The 19,219-nt window shown below is 53.5% G+C and overlaps 4 protein-coding genes across 4 annotated transcripts; 2 read left to right on the top strand and 2 right to left on the bottom strand.

The window, feature by feature from the left end:
* Positions 1-5,172: 5,172 nt before the first annotated feature.
* SPBR_01913 (uncharacterized protein) lies at positions 5,173-6,135 on the top strand (the record flags this gene model as incomplete). Its single annotated transcript, XM_040760223.1, has 1 exon — positions 5,173-6,135. The coding sequence occupies one exon, from the start codon at positions 5,173-5,175 to the stop codon at positions 6,133-6,135; it is 963 nt and encodes a 320-aa protein (XP_040619973.1).
* Positions 6,136-6,515: 380 nt separating this feature from the next.
* SPBR_01868 (uncharacterized protein) lies at positions 6,516-7,571 on the bottom strand (the record flags this gene model as incomplete). The annotated part of the gene is made up of 1 exon (XM_040760178.1): positions 6,516-7,571. The coding sequence occupies one exon, from the start codon at positions 7,569-7,571 to the stop codon at positions 6,516-6,518; it is 1,056 nt and encodes a 351-aa protein (XP_040619974.1).
* A 1,540-nt stretch (positions 7,572-9,111) lies between these two features.
* SPBR_01385 (het domain containing protein) lies at positions 9,112-11,508 on the top strand (the record flags this gene model as incomplete). Its single annotated transcript, XM_040759696.1, has 1 exon — positions 9,112-11,508. The coding sequence occupies one exon, from the start codon at positions 9,112-9,114 to the stop codon at positions 11,506-11,508; it is 2,397 nt and encodes a 798-aa protein (XP_040619975.1).
* Positions 11,509-13,214: 1,706 nt separating this feature from the next.
* SPBR_01726 (mRNA binding protein post-transcriptional regulator (Csx1)) lies at positions 13,215-14,568 on the bottom strand (the record flags this gene model as incomplete). Its single annotated transcript, XM_040760036.1, has 3 exons — positions 13,215-13,773; positions 13,846-14,112; positions 14,180-14,568. 3 exons carry the CDS (start codon positions 14,566-14,568, stop codon positions 13,215-13,217), a joined length of 1,215 nt encoding a protein of 404 aa, XP_040619976.1.
* Between the last annotated feature and the right edge of the window lie 4,651 nt (positions 14,569-19,219).

Below are 19,219 nucleotides of genomic sequence, written 5' to 3' on the forward strand. Positions count from 1 at the left end.
GCCAAGTTCTTTCAGGGTCGTGGTATCCGTCCGTTTGGTAATTGGTAACGTCTTACCTTGGAGTTATCGTGCGTGGCTGCGGAGGCTGTTGGGTGCAGTCGTTGCGCAGTTGTTTTCGCGGTCTGCCCTACCGGACCGAGGATACCATCACGGGTGGCGTACAATATATGAAGAGGCGTGAACGAATCTGGTGGATGGAGAAAGGACGATAAAAAAGGAAAGTCGAGGAAGAGTCGACGAGATTAAGAATACCACGAGAAGATAAAACGTAGACGAGAACGAGCATAAAGGAGGCCAATAAAAGAGTGCGGGAGCACAAAAGACAGGGAGCAGAGACAGCAGGCAAGAATCAAAAATATGGCTACGTCAGGTGCATTTCTATGTGCTTTCACCAAAAGGTCAAAGCCAAGAGCGTGATTTTGCGAGTGGCTAAGAATATTGTGCGTAAAAAGGGTAACGGATGAAAAAAAAAGTGCTCGCCGCCAGGAAGCGAGTCTTCTTTTCCCGCGTTTCCGTCTCTTCTCTTGTGCGTCTGTTTCCAAAGGCACCATAAACTCGCATCGGACACAGCTTGCTCCGTATCACACACATGGCTCACATCACCACCGGCTCGTCGCGTCGCCAGGTTGCCGAGAAGGATTTTGTGCGCAGGCCGGTATCCTCTACACTTCATGCATGTCTCGACAAATGCCACATGGCAAGTGCAGACGGAGAACGGCCGGAGAACGATGATCAAAGGAAAGACCATGGGACAGTCAAAGGACAAGAGGCGACATCAAGAGTCAAGACGGCCTTCCGTAGGGACACAGCAGCTGCGTCAGGTGCACAGCGTCGAGAAAGAGAAGAGGACAGGAAACGGATTGACAAGGAGAGGATGCCGTGTGCCGCAACGCACGCGCTGTCCGTTGTGCATGCAAGCACGGAAGAGTAGGCAGAGGTTGATTCAGGGCTCACAGGCGAGCTTCTGCCCAGACGCACTTCAGGCGCACATGGACGTACAGAAATGGTCACAAATGGTCACAAATGCATGCGCGCATGCATGGAATGCATGGAATGCATGGAAGGATAGAAGAAGGCCAGGGTAGAGGACCAAGAGGATGAGCAAGAACGAAAGAAAAGAAAAGAAGGGAATGGAATGGGACACCGCGGAGAGAGCCCCGTTGTGATATGCTGTGATCGCTGTAAACTGCATACGACATATGCACACGCACCGGCCGGTGGTCTGAAGGCCCTGCTGTATTCCAAGAGCACGTTTTTTATTCTGGGCCTGCGGGACTCCAAGGAGTTACGCGGTTGCTGGCAGATAGCAACTGCACCTGGCAACTGTGCCTCCACGGAGAACATGCGTTGACATCGCCTCATCCTTCTTGCGCAGTCTGTTCTTTTCTTTTGTGGACTTGTCTCGGTCGTGAGGCCCGTCTTTATTTTTTGTTTGAAAACAAACATTCTCAACATCCCACATTCCTTGGCGTTGCGCTGTTCCCAGACCAGGCCGGCTTCGCTGTCGTGAACACATCGTCCTGTCCTACCCATCTGTACTTTGTGCAACAGTGACGGGTCACAGCCCAAAGATGTTGCGACTCCTTCTTTTTCCCTTCATCCCTCCTCACTCGTCTTTGCGTTCACTGCCACTGACTGAAACATACGATCAGAGACATGGCAAGAGACGAAGTGAGATTGAGATGTGTGGCACAGACGAGAAGAAAAAAGAGGGAGGCGTTGCTGCCAAAGAGGACAGAAACGATACACAAAAGTTCAAAAACAGGGATGGTACACAGACAGATAAAGGCGCAGCAGAAACCAAACCACACTGGGAGAAGACAACAGGAAAGGCCACTGATTTAGTACAAAGGGAAAGGATACAAGACCTAAGAGGACGTATGCCGCATATCATATTGAGGCTGATGGGAGGACGCACAGAGATTTGCGAGATACGGTGGTGGAAAAGGGATGTGGGGAAAATAGGATGGTGAATATTCGGTGGAATCAAAGAATGAGGCTGTATTATCAGAGCGGTTTTTCCAAATCCGTGTTTTTTTCCTTCTTTTTTTTGTTAAAAGAATAGAGGATTAAGGCGTCGTATGTCATTCGACTATTGTCAATATTACATTTCACATTGACGCACATAAATACAAAACTGTTCACGTAACGCCATTATCGACTGACGTCAAAACATCCTTTTGTTTTCCTTCTTAGTGCTCATCGCCCAGACTTTGCCCAGATACGCTCGGCCTCCCCTCGCCGCCTCCACTCTGGGGCATGCTTTAAGCTTTGCGGATCCAGTCCCCACGGCCCACGGAGTTATGTTTTGTACATCGTAGACCGGCGGGGGCGCGCCTCTTGGCTTTTCTTCCTGTCTGGCCATTTTGTGTTTTTCGCGTACGACATCTGTTTGTCGTCTCCTCTTTTATGTTCTTTCTCGCTTCTTCGCGTCTTGGCTTTTCTTCTAGTCAGATTTCAGATTTCGTCCCCAACTCCGTCTCCGGAGCATTACGATACATGTTGACTGATTTTCTCCAAACATCGACATACATGCGTCGTCGTTTCTCCGCACTCTCTGCCACTAGTCTGTGCCGAGGATAGTCTCTGGCCGCGACGTAACTCTATCCTGATCACACTCGACAAGGGCCACCATTGCATAATTTCATTTTTTTTTTTTTTTTTGTTTCTTTTCGCCGGCCGGCCACCTTTCTCTCAAGCGGCTTGCATCGGATAATGCCCCTTGCTTGGCTCCGTAATTAGTAAATAAGAAATGAAATTCTAAGGTAGAGAGGAGAGAGGCTCAACACCTCAACAACTCATATCCAATGTAACGATATGGCTTGGTTTGTTACCGAACGGCTTTAATGCTATTTCCCACTTTTTTTTCTTTTATAATCTTTTACGGTAGTGCAACACTGATGTACGAGGTGACAGTGAGGTACGCGCCCACAATACCGCGTTAGGAGACAATCGGACGTACACCGTAGCAAGGCCCATTGTCGTCGACCGGCTCGCGTTCTTTCAGTTCTCCGCTCGCGAGGCTTGAGACAGTTGTCGGCGATCGTTGACACTGCGGCGAGAGACCTTCTTGCACACGATTGCTGCTTTCGCTGCAGGATGGGCGTCGTGCGAAGATTGGATTTGGTTTGTCTCGGCTGCGTTTGGGTCTCCTCCGCTCCTCTGCCGTTGCTTCGTCGACCTCTTGAAAAGCCGATTCTTCCGCCAACACGACATCTTTTGGGATGCATCGGACATCTCTGCACACAATACGTCGCATTCACATTGGCGGCCGATCTCGGCGTCTGCACTTGAGAACAGGAAATTGCATTTCGGATCCTCATCACAACTATGGACTGTCCATTGTTGTTGCACAGGATGAGCGCCAAGGCGAAAAGCAAAGGCTCCAACATCCACGACGCTCACCGCTGCCTCGAGTTCAGCTGCGGCCAAACGGCAGGTCGGCACAAGCCTCGGCGTTCTTTGACCTCCAATAACAGCAACTACCCGCGCCCTGTCCAGTTAAAGGCGTGGATTTGCATCTTTTTTCGTCTTTTATTTTATTTTTTATAGAAGAACATATGCTGTGTTCCCCCAAAGCAATCACCAACAGGCAAGACTTGGGAGGCCATGGCCATGCCGGCGACCCGCGTACTGCAGCCGCTGTTTTTCTGCCCTTGCCTTTACCCATGCTTCGTATGTCGGTCCAGGCAGTCGGCACCGGCAAACGACAAGAAGAGTACATTGGATAATGGCCATAACGGTGGTAGAACGAAGAGACAACGAAAATAAAACTGCGAGCGCAGGAGTAATACACCGCAGTCCGCGGGATGCCTGCTCTCAAGTATTACGACGTACGACAATCCCGGTCCAATGCATATGCAGGAAGAAGATTGCTTTTGCCAATATTTCCCACATGGCTTTCTGCCTTTCCCCGTCTCGTCGCCTCTTTGTCTCGTTTATTTTCTTCTTTTCTTCCTTTATTTTATGACTGAACTTCTCCGCCTGCCTTGTCATACCTCACCGGTCAGCCACCGATTGACGATGGGCGTGGGATGCTGTTCATTGACGTGGACGTCCCCTTGCGCTCTCTTTGCGTTTTTTTTTTTTGCCCCCAGCCACACGATAAGCGGACTGTAAAATGTGTCACAATCTGCCTTGTTGCAACGAGACTGTGTTGAGAGCCCGGTTTGCTAAATGAAGGCGCTTTCATGTTGCCGTCCGAGGAACCTATGCTGTTGGGAGAACGCCCGTTTGGAAGCCAGGCCGGAAGCCAGCCCAAAGCCATCGCAGGACAAAACAAAGCCCCGGGGCAAAAACTCGTCTTCGTCCAGAACACCAGAGACCATTCCGACGCCGTGTACGACGAATGTAGTGTCATCCACCGCGCGCTGTCCAGCTCTGTTCGTCACTCGTCGTATGCCGCCACAGAGGGATATGCGTCTTTAAGCTTATTTAATGTCACGTCCATTGTGTCGCGTTTCGTTAGATGCTGCACTTCTCTAGGTGCATATCACTTGAGTATCCGCGGGGGTGCAATCACAGCATTTGATTTTATGCTGGTCGTGATATTCGTGCCTCTTGCCCGTCATTCCGCTATGGCGGTCGCCTGGAGTCGCGCCAAGACAAATGCGACAGGCCTATTGGTCACTAAAGGCAACCCCGAATTAGGGCCCGTTGGGGCTCTGCGTCAACACCCCCGCACCACTACACCCTTCTGATGTAATCGCATCAGCGTCATGACGAGTCTTGTGAGCGAGTGAGTCAACGATGTCGACCCTTGCGGCACAGCCTCGCCGGTGACTCGAGCAGAATCATTGCTTCGCCATCGTCCTCAAGGCGGGATGCCATTGCAGCAATATGGCTCTTATCGAGTGACAACCACAGCCTCATAAATGGCATGCGTTGTCTCGGACGGAAAAGAGAACAAAACAATAAATACAAACACATAAAAAGAGGAGTGACAACCTCCACGCGGATCATGCCAGGAAACACGACAGGGCACCATCACAACTGCATTTTGACCCAATCACTATTACTGTCGCCAGAGTAGTGTACGAATAAAACAATACGATACGCCGTCCCTCCACCAGGGGCATCCTTATCAAATATACCTGTCTGACGCTGACGATCCCTAGGTCCAATACAGAGCAACTCGAGTGTCACGGCAAACAATCGCATCGAGCCGCAAACATGGGCCGCAGCGAGACGTCAGGCTTCCGCGGCTATCTTGTCCGCGTCCAAACAAAACAGGGCCGTGTTTATCGCCACCGCAACCTCCGCTTGGTGCTCGACAAGAGCAAGAGCCACGGTCTTTCGCTCCAGACACACCGGCTGTCCGACCACCGCGAGGGAGTCACGTCTCACGATGCGGGCGACCTCGGCAACAGTTCGTCGACGGACGGCCTGCCGGCGGTCGCCTGGCGGTCGTACGCCAGCAAGGACGGGGGCAAGAAGTCGGCCGGCGGGCGCCACATCGGTGGCCACTACACGATGCTCGAGGAGACCTCGCTCGACGAGTTTGTGCAGCTGGCCCACGCCAACCCAACAAAACGGCCGGGCGAGTCGTCGGGCGTGCACGTCGTCGCTCGGGACGCGGCCAGCCTGGACGACGACGAGCAGGTGGCCAAGCTCTACAGCCTCGGCATTCTGTACGACGGCCCAAATGCGGCCGACCCTGCTGCGCCCGCCTCCGGCCCCATCGGCGCCCCACCCCCCACGACCGGCGATGCTGCCTCTGCCTACCAGGCCGACAGCCTGGACACCATCCGCCACGCGGAGCCGCTCTACACGGTGCGCCATGTAGCAGCGAAGCGCAAGGGCAGACGTGTCGCGGGCCACAGCGCTGCGACGTCACCGCTGAAGACGTCGGCGTCGGAGACGGCCGAGGCTGGTGTTCGGCCCGCCACTCAGGACGATGACGGAGATGACAGAGATGACAGAGATGACAGAGATGACAGAGATGACACAGTGACCCCGCTCTACGCACTGAACGGGGTCTGGGAAGACGCCGAGGGCCAGACAATCGATGGCCGTGCGCTGTTCAGCGATCTCGAAGAGTTTGAATATGTTGTGTTGGCGGACGACGACCTGGCGTCGCTGGCTGGGTCTTGGGTTGATCTGGAGAGTGTACCGGACACGGATGACGGAAAGTAAGAGGAGCAAGGCACATGCTGCTTTGATGTTTCATTAATATATCCAAAAGTAAATAAAACGGGTACCGTCGTATACTCCTCATAGCTGTGAAGTCCGTTTTTGACTGCCTCCTATCCATATTATGATATCCAAAAAAATGTAAAATAAAACACATTCAACAAAACAATATCCGCTGCAAAACTGCTGGGACAGCAAAAGGGAAAAAAATTATGCAGGGTATCGACAAATGTAAAAGATCCAAAAAAGGGCTGCAAAAAGTGCAAAGAATGCAGCAAAGCAAATTAACCCAAGTCAACACCAGCACAAGAGATCATGATGTATAAAAGATGGATGCAAAGGAAATTACAGCGTCATGTTGCCTGCGCAAAGGAGAAAAGAACTCATCTCCTTGGCGGCGTTGGCGGCAGTGTCGGCTGTGGCGTTTGTACCGGCAGCACGGTCCGCGGCGTGGCTGACAGTTTCATAGACAGCAGCGTGTTCATCAGGCGGTCTACCTCCGTGTTGAAGGCCAGAGACGCCTCGCCAAAGACGGCCGCTGTCTCTTCAATGTTGTGGCGAGCGTCGAAGACGGTGGCCTGTAATGTCCGCTTCTCAGCCTCGGCGTCGGCCAGCATGCGATCCCGTGCCGCCACGCGCTTGTTGGCCGCGTCGAGCTGTTGTTGTAGCTCGCGGATCTCTTCGCTTTGCTTCTCAACGACGGCGGTGGTGGCGGCATGTTGCTTTCGCTCAACATCAATCTTCTGCAGGTCGCCTGCGTGGGCGCGTCGGCTTACAGCCAATTCGTCGTCGACAGCTTTCCGTCCTTCTCTCTCGATCTGCAGGTGCATTTCAAGCGTCTGCTGCCGGGCAATTTGTATTTTCAGCTGTTGTTCGACGTGGCCGAGCTCAGCAATGTGCTTGTGCAGACTATCAATCTCAAGCGTGCTGGCCTCAACCTGATCTTTGAGGTCGCGGTTATCAATGCGGAAGTCCTCCATGATGTCGTTGTGGTCTTCGATTTCGTTGTTCAGTTTCTTGATGCGCTGCTCTGCGTTGGCAAGCAAGCGTTTGGTGTCTTCGTGTAGATGTTTCTCGAGACTGAGCAGCGAATCCTCTCCAGTTGATACTAAAGAAGGATTTTGCGGGTGTGATGGTGCCGGTGCGGGCGATCGTGGTGCAGGGGAGGCAGATGAACCATTGGCAAGGCTGGTAGCGTGGCTGCCACCGTTCAGGGAACGAAAGTTGTTGACGATGTGCGCGAGGCGCGCGACAACCTCCGGCGACAAACCGGCAAAGTCCAGCGGCGACAAAGGGTCGCCGGCGGGAAAGCTCCCATTTGTGCCAGAAGGAAGTGCTGCCGGTGGCGGCAGGACAGGGCTCGGCCCCGACTGGTCCTCGGGGCCATTAAAGGTGTCCTGCGCATCACCGTTGATGCGATCTGGCGAAGATGATGACATCTTGTCGAGGCCGAGACCGCCTGGTACACCGCCGACGAGGTCCAGCGGGAGAGGTTTGAGAGCAAAGGGGGCGAAAGAAGGTGACGACGGTCGGTCAGTTGTATAAGAGGCCATCGGACTAGTAACGACACTCGCAGTCACACAGTCTAATCGTCGCTTTGTCGTCCCGTGGGATCGTGGGATCGTCGGCCGTATCTGTAATGTTCTTGCGTTTGGCTGGTCTGAGGTAGGCTCGAGGATGGTTCGTGGTATGGAAGGCCGTGCTTAATGATTGCCGTTGTATAGTATTACGGAGTCGTTTTAGAAGGGCTGGCCACTATTGCGTGAAGCTTGATGTTGATGATAAGGTTGCCAACCACCGCAAACACGCAAATGGCGAAATATGAACAAGAAGAAAAGAAAGGCGACAGGAAGAGGCGAGCTCTATCCAAACAACCCCTGGGTCTACTCAATGACAAATGCGGTTTAGCGAGCCACCCTCTTCTCGCGAGCGCCTGGGCCGACAGATGGTGCGACCAGGGTATGCAGAGGTAAAATGACAGTGTCCGACCTGCGGAGTGCGAGTCAAAACGCGGTAATATTGGTGCTGCAAAGCAACAAATGACCCGCGGAGAGGGCGAGGGAATGTCTTTAGAGATGGGATATGTCCAAGAAAAGGAGGCTGTATAGCGTCTCCGCTATTGGCCAGCCGCCTGGAGCTGTGAGGGCTGAGCAATGGCGTCGAGACTGGCGATGATAAGCCGATCCGCAGCGATCGATAACAGATGCACAATGGCAGAAAAGAAAACGTCTCCTGGCACGACGTGAGGGGACGACGGCTGGTAAGGAGCCGATGCTGTGTACGCCCAAATAGGGAGGAGTGACGAAGATTCATCACGTAAACGTGCTTGGGAAGGAAAGAGACAACGACGGCAAGAGCGAAGGTCAACGAGCCGCCCAGACGCAAGAATAGCCCACAAGGCTGGCTCCCGCCGCCTCCCTCAGCATCTTTTGTTGTGGTCACTTGTCCAGCACTCCGCTTTCTCGCTCACCCTTCATCTTTCCCCAGCTCCTGCTGTCCAAACTGTCTCCAGAGCATGTCCGTGGCGAGATGGACAGGCTTGACGGGGTGGTCAGCCTTGGTTGGCGTGCTCCGCCGCAAGTGTGAGTGGGGCTTTGAAACAAACTGGCCAATTGAAAGCAATGGTCAGTGCTGAGCTTCTAGATGTGGGGGGAAGCAACGACGTTCAGGGTTTGTGGTTGGCCGTGAGAAGACAGGAAGGAACAAATGCAAACACCAGAAAAAGCCAAAACGGATGGGACGAGACGAGAGGGGCCCAGGGGTCGCAATGGTGGAAGAGGAATGAGTGGCCAGACACGAGCGAGCGGCAGAAGAGAAGCTGGGCCTCGAAGCTGGAAAACCCGCTTTCTTGGCCGGCCGGCGGCGGGGTCTCCCGAAGCACAAAAAGACAAGGTTTACTAGCGATGACACCAACAGTCAAAGACCAACTGCGGCCCCCAAAGAAACACAAACAAGTCTGACCACGAGCCCACGAGAGCCATGCGCTTGATCAACACAAAAACACTTGAGCTCGAAGAGCACTTCAACAACATCCCTCCGTATGCGATTCTGTCGCATACGTGGGGCGTTGGAGAGGTGACCTTCTCAGACTGGCGGGAGGGCCTAGAAACAGCCCGTAAGAAGGAAGGTTTCCGCAAGATCGAGCTGGCCTGCCAACAGGCAGCATGTGACGGATATGATCACGCCTGGGTCGACACGAACTGCATCGACAAGACAAGCAGCTCCGAGCTTTCCGAGGCGATCAACTCCATGTTCGCGTGGTATCGTGATGCAGAAGTCTGTTACGTCTTCATGAAGGATGTCGTCGTTCCGGGCGAGGACGGCAATCCCATGCCCTTGGTGACGCCAGGCGAGACACCACCGCCGCCTCCTGGCGGGCTCAAGAAGTATCTCGCGGACCCGACGGTGCGCCGTGCCTTCAAGTCGAGTGCCTGGTTCACGCGCGGCTGGACGCTTCAAGAGCTGCTTGCCCCGGCCAAGGTGCTCTTCTTCTCGTACGAGTGGCTGCCCCTGGCTACCAAGGAAACGGAAGGATCGCTCATTAGCGACATCACTGACATCGACCGCACCTATATCAAGCGTCCCGACTATGTCTCCACCGCGAGTGTTGCACGGCGCATGTCCTGGATGGCAAAGCGGCGCACGACGCGTATTGAGGACACGGCATATTGCCTGCTGGGACTCTTTGGCATTCACATGGCGCTGCTCTATGGCGAGGGCCACCGCGCCTTCCTTCGACTCCAAGAGGAAATCATCCGCGTGTCCGACGACCAGACCATCTTTTGCTGGCAAGCCACCAAGATGGGACTCCTGCCGCCGCCATCTCTGTCCAATACAGAGGACATGGTGCCGGCACCAGCTGGAACGGGGAACGCCACGTCGACAAGCTCGATCCAGCAAGACACGCATCGCCAGGCCGAACTAGAGCAATGGACCAGCATCTTGGCACCGCACCCAAAGGTCTTCCGCGATTCGGCTCTGTACTTTGCTGAGTTTGGCAACGCGGGAGGCGGTGGAGGCACTATGGGCGGCTGGAACAGCGGCGGCAGCATGTCCGGTAGCGTCGGGAGCCTAGGCACATCGAGTGGTGCCAATGCGTCGTCACACGCATCGGAGATCGGCCCATACTCCATTACAAACTTCGGCCTGAGCATCTCCCTCCCGCTGCTGTACACTGCAAAAGGTGCATGTGCCGTTCTGGACGTTGGCTACCGCCGCACATCCAGCGACCGGGCGTCTCGTGTCGTTATCCCGCTGCATCGTGTCCGAAACGGTCACTACATCCGCCTGTCCACCCAGCTCCTCATCATGCAGATACCGGCAGCACTGACTGCAACACGCACGCAGATTTTTGTCGACTGCCGCAACGCCCAGTCCCGCGGTATCTCTCTGCTGCTGGGCCAGCGCATCACCGCGCGTTCCATCAATATGGTTGGCGGGGCGGGTAGCAAGCACCAACCACAGCCAGTGTTGTTTTTGACTTTCAACCGCCCCGTGGACCTCGATCGAACGCCGCTGGCCGCGTCGGACATGGACTTTGTGCCTTTCCACAGCGCCATTGAGGTCAGCACCCACCGTCCAGGCACACAAAGCGCCGTGATTCTCTCCGGGAAAGCTACTGCTGCAGGTGGCAACAACGGCTATGGTAACGGCAAGGCGGGGTCGGCCATGACAGAGTCGTTCCACCTCCTTGTGGGTGCCCGTGCCAATCATGCGTCCTTCAGAGGCACCGCCGGCCCTCTGGTTGACTTTCCCGGCTCAGGTCGCAGCGGCGGCAGCGCAGCTACCAAGAAACAACGTGGCATCTTGCCACACAGCTCGTCGTCATCGACTTCCATGTCTTCATCAACCCCCGGAACCCCAACGTCTGCATCCACGGCGACTCCTGGGTTGGGCATCTCGGACGACCAGATCAGCATGGACTGGCACGCCGACATATGGGCGCGACCGCCCCCAACGTTGAGCATATCCACGAGAGCTTCAGGCGAGTCCGCGGCTCTCCAGCCACTTATCAGCCGCTTGTCGGCTGACTATTTTGGATCGTGGTGCACGTCGCCTGCCCTCTGCAATGTATTGTCGTGGCGGTATTCAGCCAACGGCGCATTGGTGGTGTATTTTGAACTGGGCGAGCTGTATAGCTCCGGTTCCAGTGACGAACCTGAAAGGAGCGACGGGAGTGAGCGTTCTGGCACACCAAAAATGCAGAACGGCGACGACGACGAACGGCTTCGCTTCAGCCACTTGCGGCGGTCGCCGACATCGACTTCGTCAATGCAGCAGCTGTTCGATATGATGACGCCGCCGTTGGCCTCAACGCCACCCAAAATGACAGTTGCGGCACGGGACGCACCGGTTTCGATAATGTGGAATAGATAGGCAACTCTGTGATGCTTTGACGAGTTTGCAATAATTCACAGTGTGAAGTTGATCAGCTCTTAGGATGTTCTTTCATGATACCAATTTCATATTTTATCTTTTAAGGTCCAGTAAATTTTTGATAATGTCAAATTTTATGTCCCAGCCATCTGCCGGTCACGACGTGTGGGGGGGGGGGGGGGACATTGTTCATTTCCATGGCGATTATGTGCATGATAAGCTCCTCAATCAGTATGTAGCCATGTCCTAACAGAACGGCTGACTCGATAGAAATGGTATCTGGTGTGCTGTGTGTGAAAGGATACAATATCCAACTCAACTATGCAGCAAGGTCTCGGAGTCACTTATTGTGCAATTTAAGATGCAAATATTTTTAAAGATATGACGATTTTGGTTTGTTTTCCGGGGGAACGCCATTGATAACGAAACTACGAAACTACCTGTCGTAAGTAGAAACAAAGAAAGCCTAATGCAACGAGAGACCCTCTGGTAAAGAAAAGTAAAGTTTACAATTTTGAAGGAGAAATAAATAAATGAAAACGAGCAGCACGTGCATTGCGTCCTAATTTTCACAGAAGGTATGGTCCGTCGAGCCTTATCCAGGCACGCCTTTCGAAGGTTGAAGAGCACGCGAAGGAAATCAACAGTGACAAACGAAAGTAAAGAGAGAGTGAGAAGAATCGAGAGGAGTAAACGCATCAAATATCGTGAAGGCATTTTCTAAACAAGCACGCAAAAATACAGACAACTGACCTTTTTGTTCCCATTTTTGTTTCTCCCTGCGGACGAGCAGAAAACGCCATGGAATACCCTTGAGTCGAAACATGGAAGAAAAAGCAAGCACACAAGGAATTAGGGAAGGAAAAGGCGACAGGAAATCAAAAGGGCCGATGGCAATAAGATGGCGTTATAAGCTGCTTGGAAAGATGTCAGGGAAAACAAGACGCAAAGCGTGCAACGTAATTCACAAGCAATCGTTTTTTGGCGTCGTCTCGCACCATCACCTCTAGCGCTTTTCAGACTCAACGGGCAGGCAAGAATACGAGCTGAAACATCGTTGGGCACAATAGACCGTAGCGGGAAGAGTTGGCAGAAACAATGGCAAGGACAGCAACGAGAAGACGAGAAATAAAACCACTCGACGCGAGCAACACGAAGCGGGTAGTAAGAGAAAAAGGATTTGAAAATATGACAAGTATGACGAAAGATAGGAGAGTTAATCAGCAATGACTAGGGGTTAGAAAAGGAGCCATAACGTGGTAAAGTTGGCAGACACAAGGAGGAAAAGAAAGAGAAAAGAAAACAGCCTTCGACAATATGAAAATGGAAAGACCATCGAGGAACAAAAAAACCCTCATGAAAAACGTTTAGACGTTTTGTGACAAAGAACCGCGCGAAACGAGAAAACATTACATAAGATGCATCCATAGGGTGTAAACCATGTGTGGGAAAGTAGGAACAAACACCAAAGCACAAAGGGTAAAAAGGACGTCGGAAGTCATGAAAGAAATGCCTTTTTTCGTTTTCAATTCTTTTTGCCACCTTGACGCCTTTCACATCCGCCGAACGCCAACACTATGACAGGAAAGCATTGCGCGACGAAGGAAACAGCCTCTTTAGGAGATCAAACTGGACATGGCAAGTCAGCGAACTGGTCTTGTCGGGCGAGACCTTTGCAAGTATCAAAAGACGGCGCTCCACTCACGTTAAACAGCAGGGGACGGACCGCCCGGGGGACCCTGGTTGCCACCGAAAGGACCAGGCCCGTAGGGGCTGACAGCGCCAGGGACGGCGCCGTGGACAGGGTAGTGCGGCGGCGGGGGAGCAGGGCGGTAGGGGGTGCCGACGCCCGAGTTGTTCTGCGAGCGGCCCCACGACAGGCGCACGCGCGAGTTACCGATGGGGTAGCCCTGCATCTGGTTGATGGCCATCTCGGCAGCGTGGCGGTGCACGAACTGCACGAAACCGCAGCCCTTGCCAGGAGGGATCTTCACGTAGGTGATTTCGCCAAAGCCCTGGAAGAACGAGCGGAGCTCGTCCTCGGTGACGTAGCCAGACAGACCACCGACGAAGACCGTGGTGTTGTTGGGGTCGGTGAACTGGTTCATGGGCTGAGGAGCCATGGGGCCGAAGCCGGGTTGGTAATACCCGCCAGCGCCGCCACCGTTGCCCATGTTCCAGCCACCCATCTGGTTGCCGCCCTGAGCAGGGCCGGGGCCGTGCATGTGGTTGCCACCGTGCTGGCCCTGGCCGTACGGGTGAGAACTGATATGTAGTTAGATTGGGACAATTCAAGCCAACAAACAATACCACAAACAGCCGAATGCGTATGCGTACCGAGTCTTAGGCGTAGCAGTCGAAATACGCATGGGGCGGTTGCCGCAGTAGACACCCTGCATCTCGAGAAGAGCACGCTGCTGGTCGTTCTCGTCCGAGAAGCGGACGAAACCGTAGCCACGGGACTGGCCGGTGACAGCGTCGGTCATAATCTTGGCAGACTTGCAGGACGGGAAGCGAGCCTGGAACAGGCTGACGAGAACGAACTCGTTGACCTCGGGGCCCAGATCTCCGACAAAAATGCTGAACTCTGGGCTGCGGTCGTCACTGTCGGGGCAAGTCAGGTTAGCCTTGTTGTAGAGGAATGAGAGAGAGACGCAAAGAAGAGACGTACCGACGATCGACCAGACCACCACCAGAAGCCCAGTTGAGCTTGAAAGCGCGGCCCGAGTTGGGGATGTTAGAGCCGTTCAGGCCGAGGGCCTTAGTGGCCGCCTCGACGGTGTTGAACTCCACAAAGCAGTAGCCAGCGTTGCCAGAGGCGCGATCGCGGATGACCTTGACGTTGACGTTCTCGCCCGAAACAGTGGAGAAGACGTTCTTGACAAAGTTCTCATCCATCCACGGCTCAAGCTCGCCCATCCAAAGAGTCTTGGAGGACTCGCTGCCCTGGGGAAGAGTCGCGGCAGGGGGGAACGAGGAGTCGATCGTCGAGCCGTTGATGGGAGTCGTGTTCGACTCGGCAGTCAGGTTGCCGTTGGCGGGGGGAGGGAAGTTGGCCATTTTGAAGACTACGCTTCGTTAGCATCACAGGCAGAGGACAACTTTAGAGAGGCACAATTGGACACGGCAACGAGGATACGTAGCACAATATCCAATGCAAACACCAGTCCAAGAATATAATCACTTACCAAAAGACAAAAGCTAAAATTGGAGAAGAGCCTGCAGGGAGACAAAGGTATGTGTTAGGCAATGGCGAAAAAAACAGAATAAGATGGCAAAATGGCACAGCCAAGGCAGCAATTGACGATGGTGCGCAGATGCAAAAGGTCCGAAAATCTTGGAGGATGTCAGCAATGTTGAAGAAGTCAGAGGCAACTTTAACCACGTGACGCTAGCGACCGGGTTGATCGACATCTCTCTATAGGCAGGATCTGATCCTATTGATAGAAATCTGCTCAATAAGATCTTGGGAAAGACAATGCCAGGTCCTTCTCTCCAAGCGGGACATATTATACGCTCAGAATCCTTCCTCATCTTGCTTTTACCTCACCGCCTCATAAAAAAAATGCAGCAATAACTTACCAAATGCGTGAATGGGCAGTCTTTTCTCTAGGAAGACAAAGCTGACGTACCGAAATAAGGAACCCAAAGACAATTCAAGTGTGATCGTAAACGTAAACGTAACGCCTCGCGCCTCGAATAGAAAATAGAGGTTGGAGAAGGATTGGTGCGTAGAAAACGTAGACGACGTGGGAAGATGCGAAAACGACAGTGACAGTGCTCAAAGGATGGCAGAAACAGTCGTATGCTAGTACAAGAACTGCGAGAAAGAGGAAAAGTCAGCGACTGCAATGCAATGACCGTGGAATAAAGTTGAAGCAGCAAACGAAACGTAAGGGCAAAGAAACACAAAAAGAAAGAAAAGAAAAAAGGCTCCAAGCGAGGAAACAAAGAACAGCGGATCGAAAAAAAGGAAGAAATGTGCACAAATGACCAAATCGAGTCTGAGCACCAAGACAGGTCGCTTGAGGGTCCAAGGGAAGCTCCCTCTGTGTGCTGTCCTGTCTCGACAACATGGCTATGGCCGGCTGAGAAACTCGACGGACAGGGGTTCGTAACACGCAGCCGTATGTCCCTTCGAGTAATGTCTTTGACGCATCCAGGCACCTCCGGGGAGCAACGACTGGTAGACGGTTGCTGGGTATATCCCATGGTCCGGTACATGGCACCGGATCCTTCAAAAGAGTCCAGTACGTTTAAACGAGATTGAGGGAACTGGCCAAGGCTGGCATGAGCAAGCAGCCACAGTGCCAAAAAAATCCCGCCATTATTCCATATTCCCGTTCCTGGGATTCCGCAGCCTGAACCTTTAACCGCGCGCACTGCTCTCGTGGCAATTCCGAGCGGCCGCAAAGCCTAAAATCCGGACGCAAGGTAGCCCAAAGTCCAAGCTTCGAGATATAGCGCAACGAAATGTGGAAGCAAAATTCGTGCAGACTTGACGATTGGTGTGATTGGCAGTATTGTCAGCGTGGGCAAGGCGCTCCAACAATTCGTATATTGTGGCCGTGAGTCGGATCGATAAGTCGAGGGTCGAGGTTGGTCTCGAAGATTATGGCAAGCAGTTCCGGACACGTTGCGCTGGCAGTCATGACCATAAGAAAATGTCAATCTCGCCTCAAAGGCGCAAAACTAGAGCTAGGCGCTGGCAACCGAAACCCGCAATGGTGTATCTCGCGAGAAACAGCCCCCGTGTGGGATAAAGGCGCAGCACCGGCAACTCTCGGTTCGCAGATCGGCGCGCTCTGGCCCGCCATGATCATCCGCGATTGCTTGCCGCGTCAAGTCCTTGAAGGCGAAATTGCCAACTCCATTCCCGTCCACAGGTTCACAAATGTGTGGGGCGCCGATATGTGTTCTGCCCTGTTCGACAACCGAAACATCCGGAAGTAACGGCGAGATCAAGGAAGCAATGTCGGCCGGTCTAATGTCGGGTTTTCCGGTAGAGCCGGGAAATAGACGGCAGAAGTTGAAAGCGCCGGCCGTATGAAATGGTGTTCTATGGCGGCTTCGTAGGTCGTAGAGGCGTGCGCATAATCGGTATGTCGAATGAGTGCCGGCGATGGTTCAACATTGGAAATCGTTGACGAGACACCTCGGACTCGAAAAGAGAGACACGGGCGTGAGGAAACAAGAGGAAGCAAAACAAGACACAGAGCGACAGGGACAGGGTCCAGGAACAGAGACAGAGGCAGAAACAGAGACAGACGAAAGACAGAAGAAACACTACACAATGCTGACACAGAGAAACTAGGCAGGGCGGCGGATTGTGACGCAGGTGTCGCAAGCGCGCACGAACGAGTCGCGAGTCGCGCCGGCGCGAGAGCAAAAAAAAGCTTACCTTGAATGGCAAATGCTCGATAGAAGAGGCAAACGGCGAGAAGAGCGCGAGCGCAAAACACTGTCGGTAGAAAGACTGGGCGTGAGCGGGTGGCAAGAGAGAAGGAGAGGTGTGACGAGAGAGTGAGGGGATATGCGTGAAGTTGCTGCAATGTTCGTCGGCAGAAACGGAGGAGTAAACAGAATCGACTCGAACGAAAATGCGTGATGCGACAATGACGGCAAAAATCACACCAAAAAGGAAGACTGTGCGATCGGGGACGAATTGGGGAGATGGGAGAGGCGAGGGATTGAGAAAGCACGAACAAGAAGCAGGCAACACGAACAAAACGAAATGCGCGTGACAAGATCGAGAGAAAAAAGATGAGGGAGAGAAAAAGATTCACGGAAATGTGAACAGAAAGAAAAAAGAAAATGACAATAGAGGGGAAGAAAGGAGAGAGTAGGTGGGGATGGGGGGTGTTACGTGAAGGTGAGAAAGGGAGTGGCAAGACGAGGAAAGTGCAAACTAGAAAAGGGAGGCAGAGAGGGAGATAGCCTGCAAGAAGTGCGAACGAGGAGATTTTCGGGGGGGGGCACGGTCGCGCTCAGATTCTAGGATGATCGGAGTGGATGACTGCTGGCAAGATTTAGTGGGTATTAGAGAAGAAGGGAGAACGGCGCAGAAAGAGCAAGCGCAGGGCAGTGAAAGGAAAGAGAAAAAAAAACGAGTTAAAATTTTAGTGCACTAAAAACTGGGCAGAAAAGACGGGCCCAGCCAGAAAAACTAGCGGGAATATTGCAATAGCACCAAATTATGCGAGGCACCTTGTGAAATAGGGCAGTCCCCTGGCAGAGAAAGTGGAGGCGGAACCGCAGGTAGGCGCGCCGGGGTTGGGCGGAAGGTGCCTGTTGTGTAGGTGCTTTCCAGCTTTGTTCGCCGTTTCTTACAGGGCAGAATGTGGTATCTCGCGCACTGTGCAATAGCCTGGCCATTTGCGGAGGAAGGAACGACAACACCCCAGGTGCACGCATCCAGGTCCATCCAGGTGTGCAACTTCGGCTCCTTACTAGTTCGCTAGCGGGGTGGGCAGTGCTGAAAGAGATGTGCGCGTCATGGTATCTGCGTATCCTCAAACTATCTGACAGCAACGCCCAACCCGACCAGCCGACGTCAAACGACCGGCCTGACGTCCCCTGTGAGAGCGCTGGAACGGTCGTGGGAATTCAGCAGAGGGGGATAAGTGCGTAAAAAGGCCGCACAAAGATGAGATGGAAGGAAGTACCAGAGGAGAGCGATGTCTCCACTTTTCTTACCCATTTTTGGCCCTCTGCCTGTATTTTGCACGATTCTGGATCCTCGAGACAGGCCATTGGCAGCTGCGGTTGGCTGCCTGCTTTGCTTGGTGCCCAGGTGCCCTAGCTCTCTTTAGCTTTTGTGCTGTCGCGAAAGAGGTGTCGAGGTGGAACGCGAACCGGAGGAGGGGCAGGCAGGCTCTCGATGCTCTCGAGGCAGCGACATCTCACAGCATTGCCACTTTCGCTTGAATTTACTCGCCGTGTCGCAGTTGCATCTGCATGCCGAGAACACCTGCGAGACCTGCAAGGTCTCTAGAGCAAAGGGTCGGAAAAGATACTGCGCATCTTGACGCTTCCGCCGCAATCTGCAAGTCAAGCAAGGGAGAGGCCAAGTGCGCATTAGCGCGGTGCCGTGGTGGTGTGTCGCTCTTGGCCCTACAGGGTGTGGTCATGACTACGACAAACGACGATATGCAAAAGGCCTGGTCTGACGTTCGGCTTGATCGCTTGCTCTGATTTTTTCTTTTTGGTCTCTTTTTCCTCCGAGTATCTTGATGCGTTGGTGGGCCGTGTGGGCCCGCACTGTGTTTCCTCTCCCAATGCCCGCAGCACCTCTTGGACGCGCTCCCCCTTCCCAGTGTTTCTCCCAGTTTTGCTCCTGCTTACCGAGGGTACTACTGCGATGCACAGAAGGCTCATCTTCCCGTGCATTCGGGCTTGCCTTTCGATGGTTTTGCTCGCTGGTCCTCCCCCCTGATCTCCACTGCAGCTGCAGCGGCATGCTACGAGCATTGCAGGCCCAATGAACGAGCCTGGTGCTGGACGACATCGTCGAAATGGTCATGGGCGTCGCATTTCAGCTGTCTGCTTGGAGGCTTTTGTCTGAGCTCCCGTACCCACTTCTCTTACGACGTCGATGCCACTAGTCCTGCCCTGTCGAACCTGCCGGTGCCTCCTCCAGCGTTTCGAGACCGGTCAAGCCGGAGACAGGACAAAGAGCCCGACGCAGCGCATGACGTGCAAGCAAGGTAGA

This window comes from Sporothrix brasiliensis (genome assembly GCF_000820605.1).
Source record: "Sporothrix brasiliensis 5110 chromosome Unknown Cont18, whole genome shotgun sequence".
In the NCBI taxonomy this organism is placed as follows: Eukaryota; Fungi; Ascomycota; class Sordariomycetes; order Ophiostomatales; family Ophiostomataceae; genus Sporothrix; species Sporothrix brasiliensis.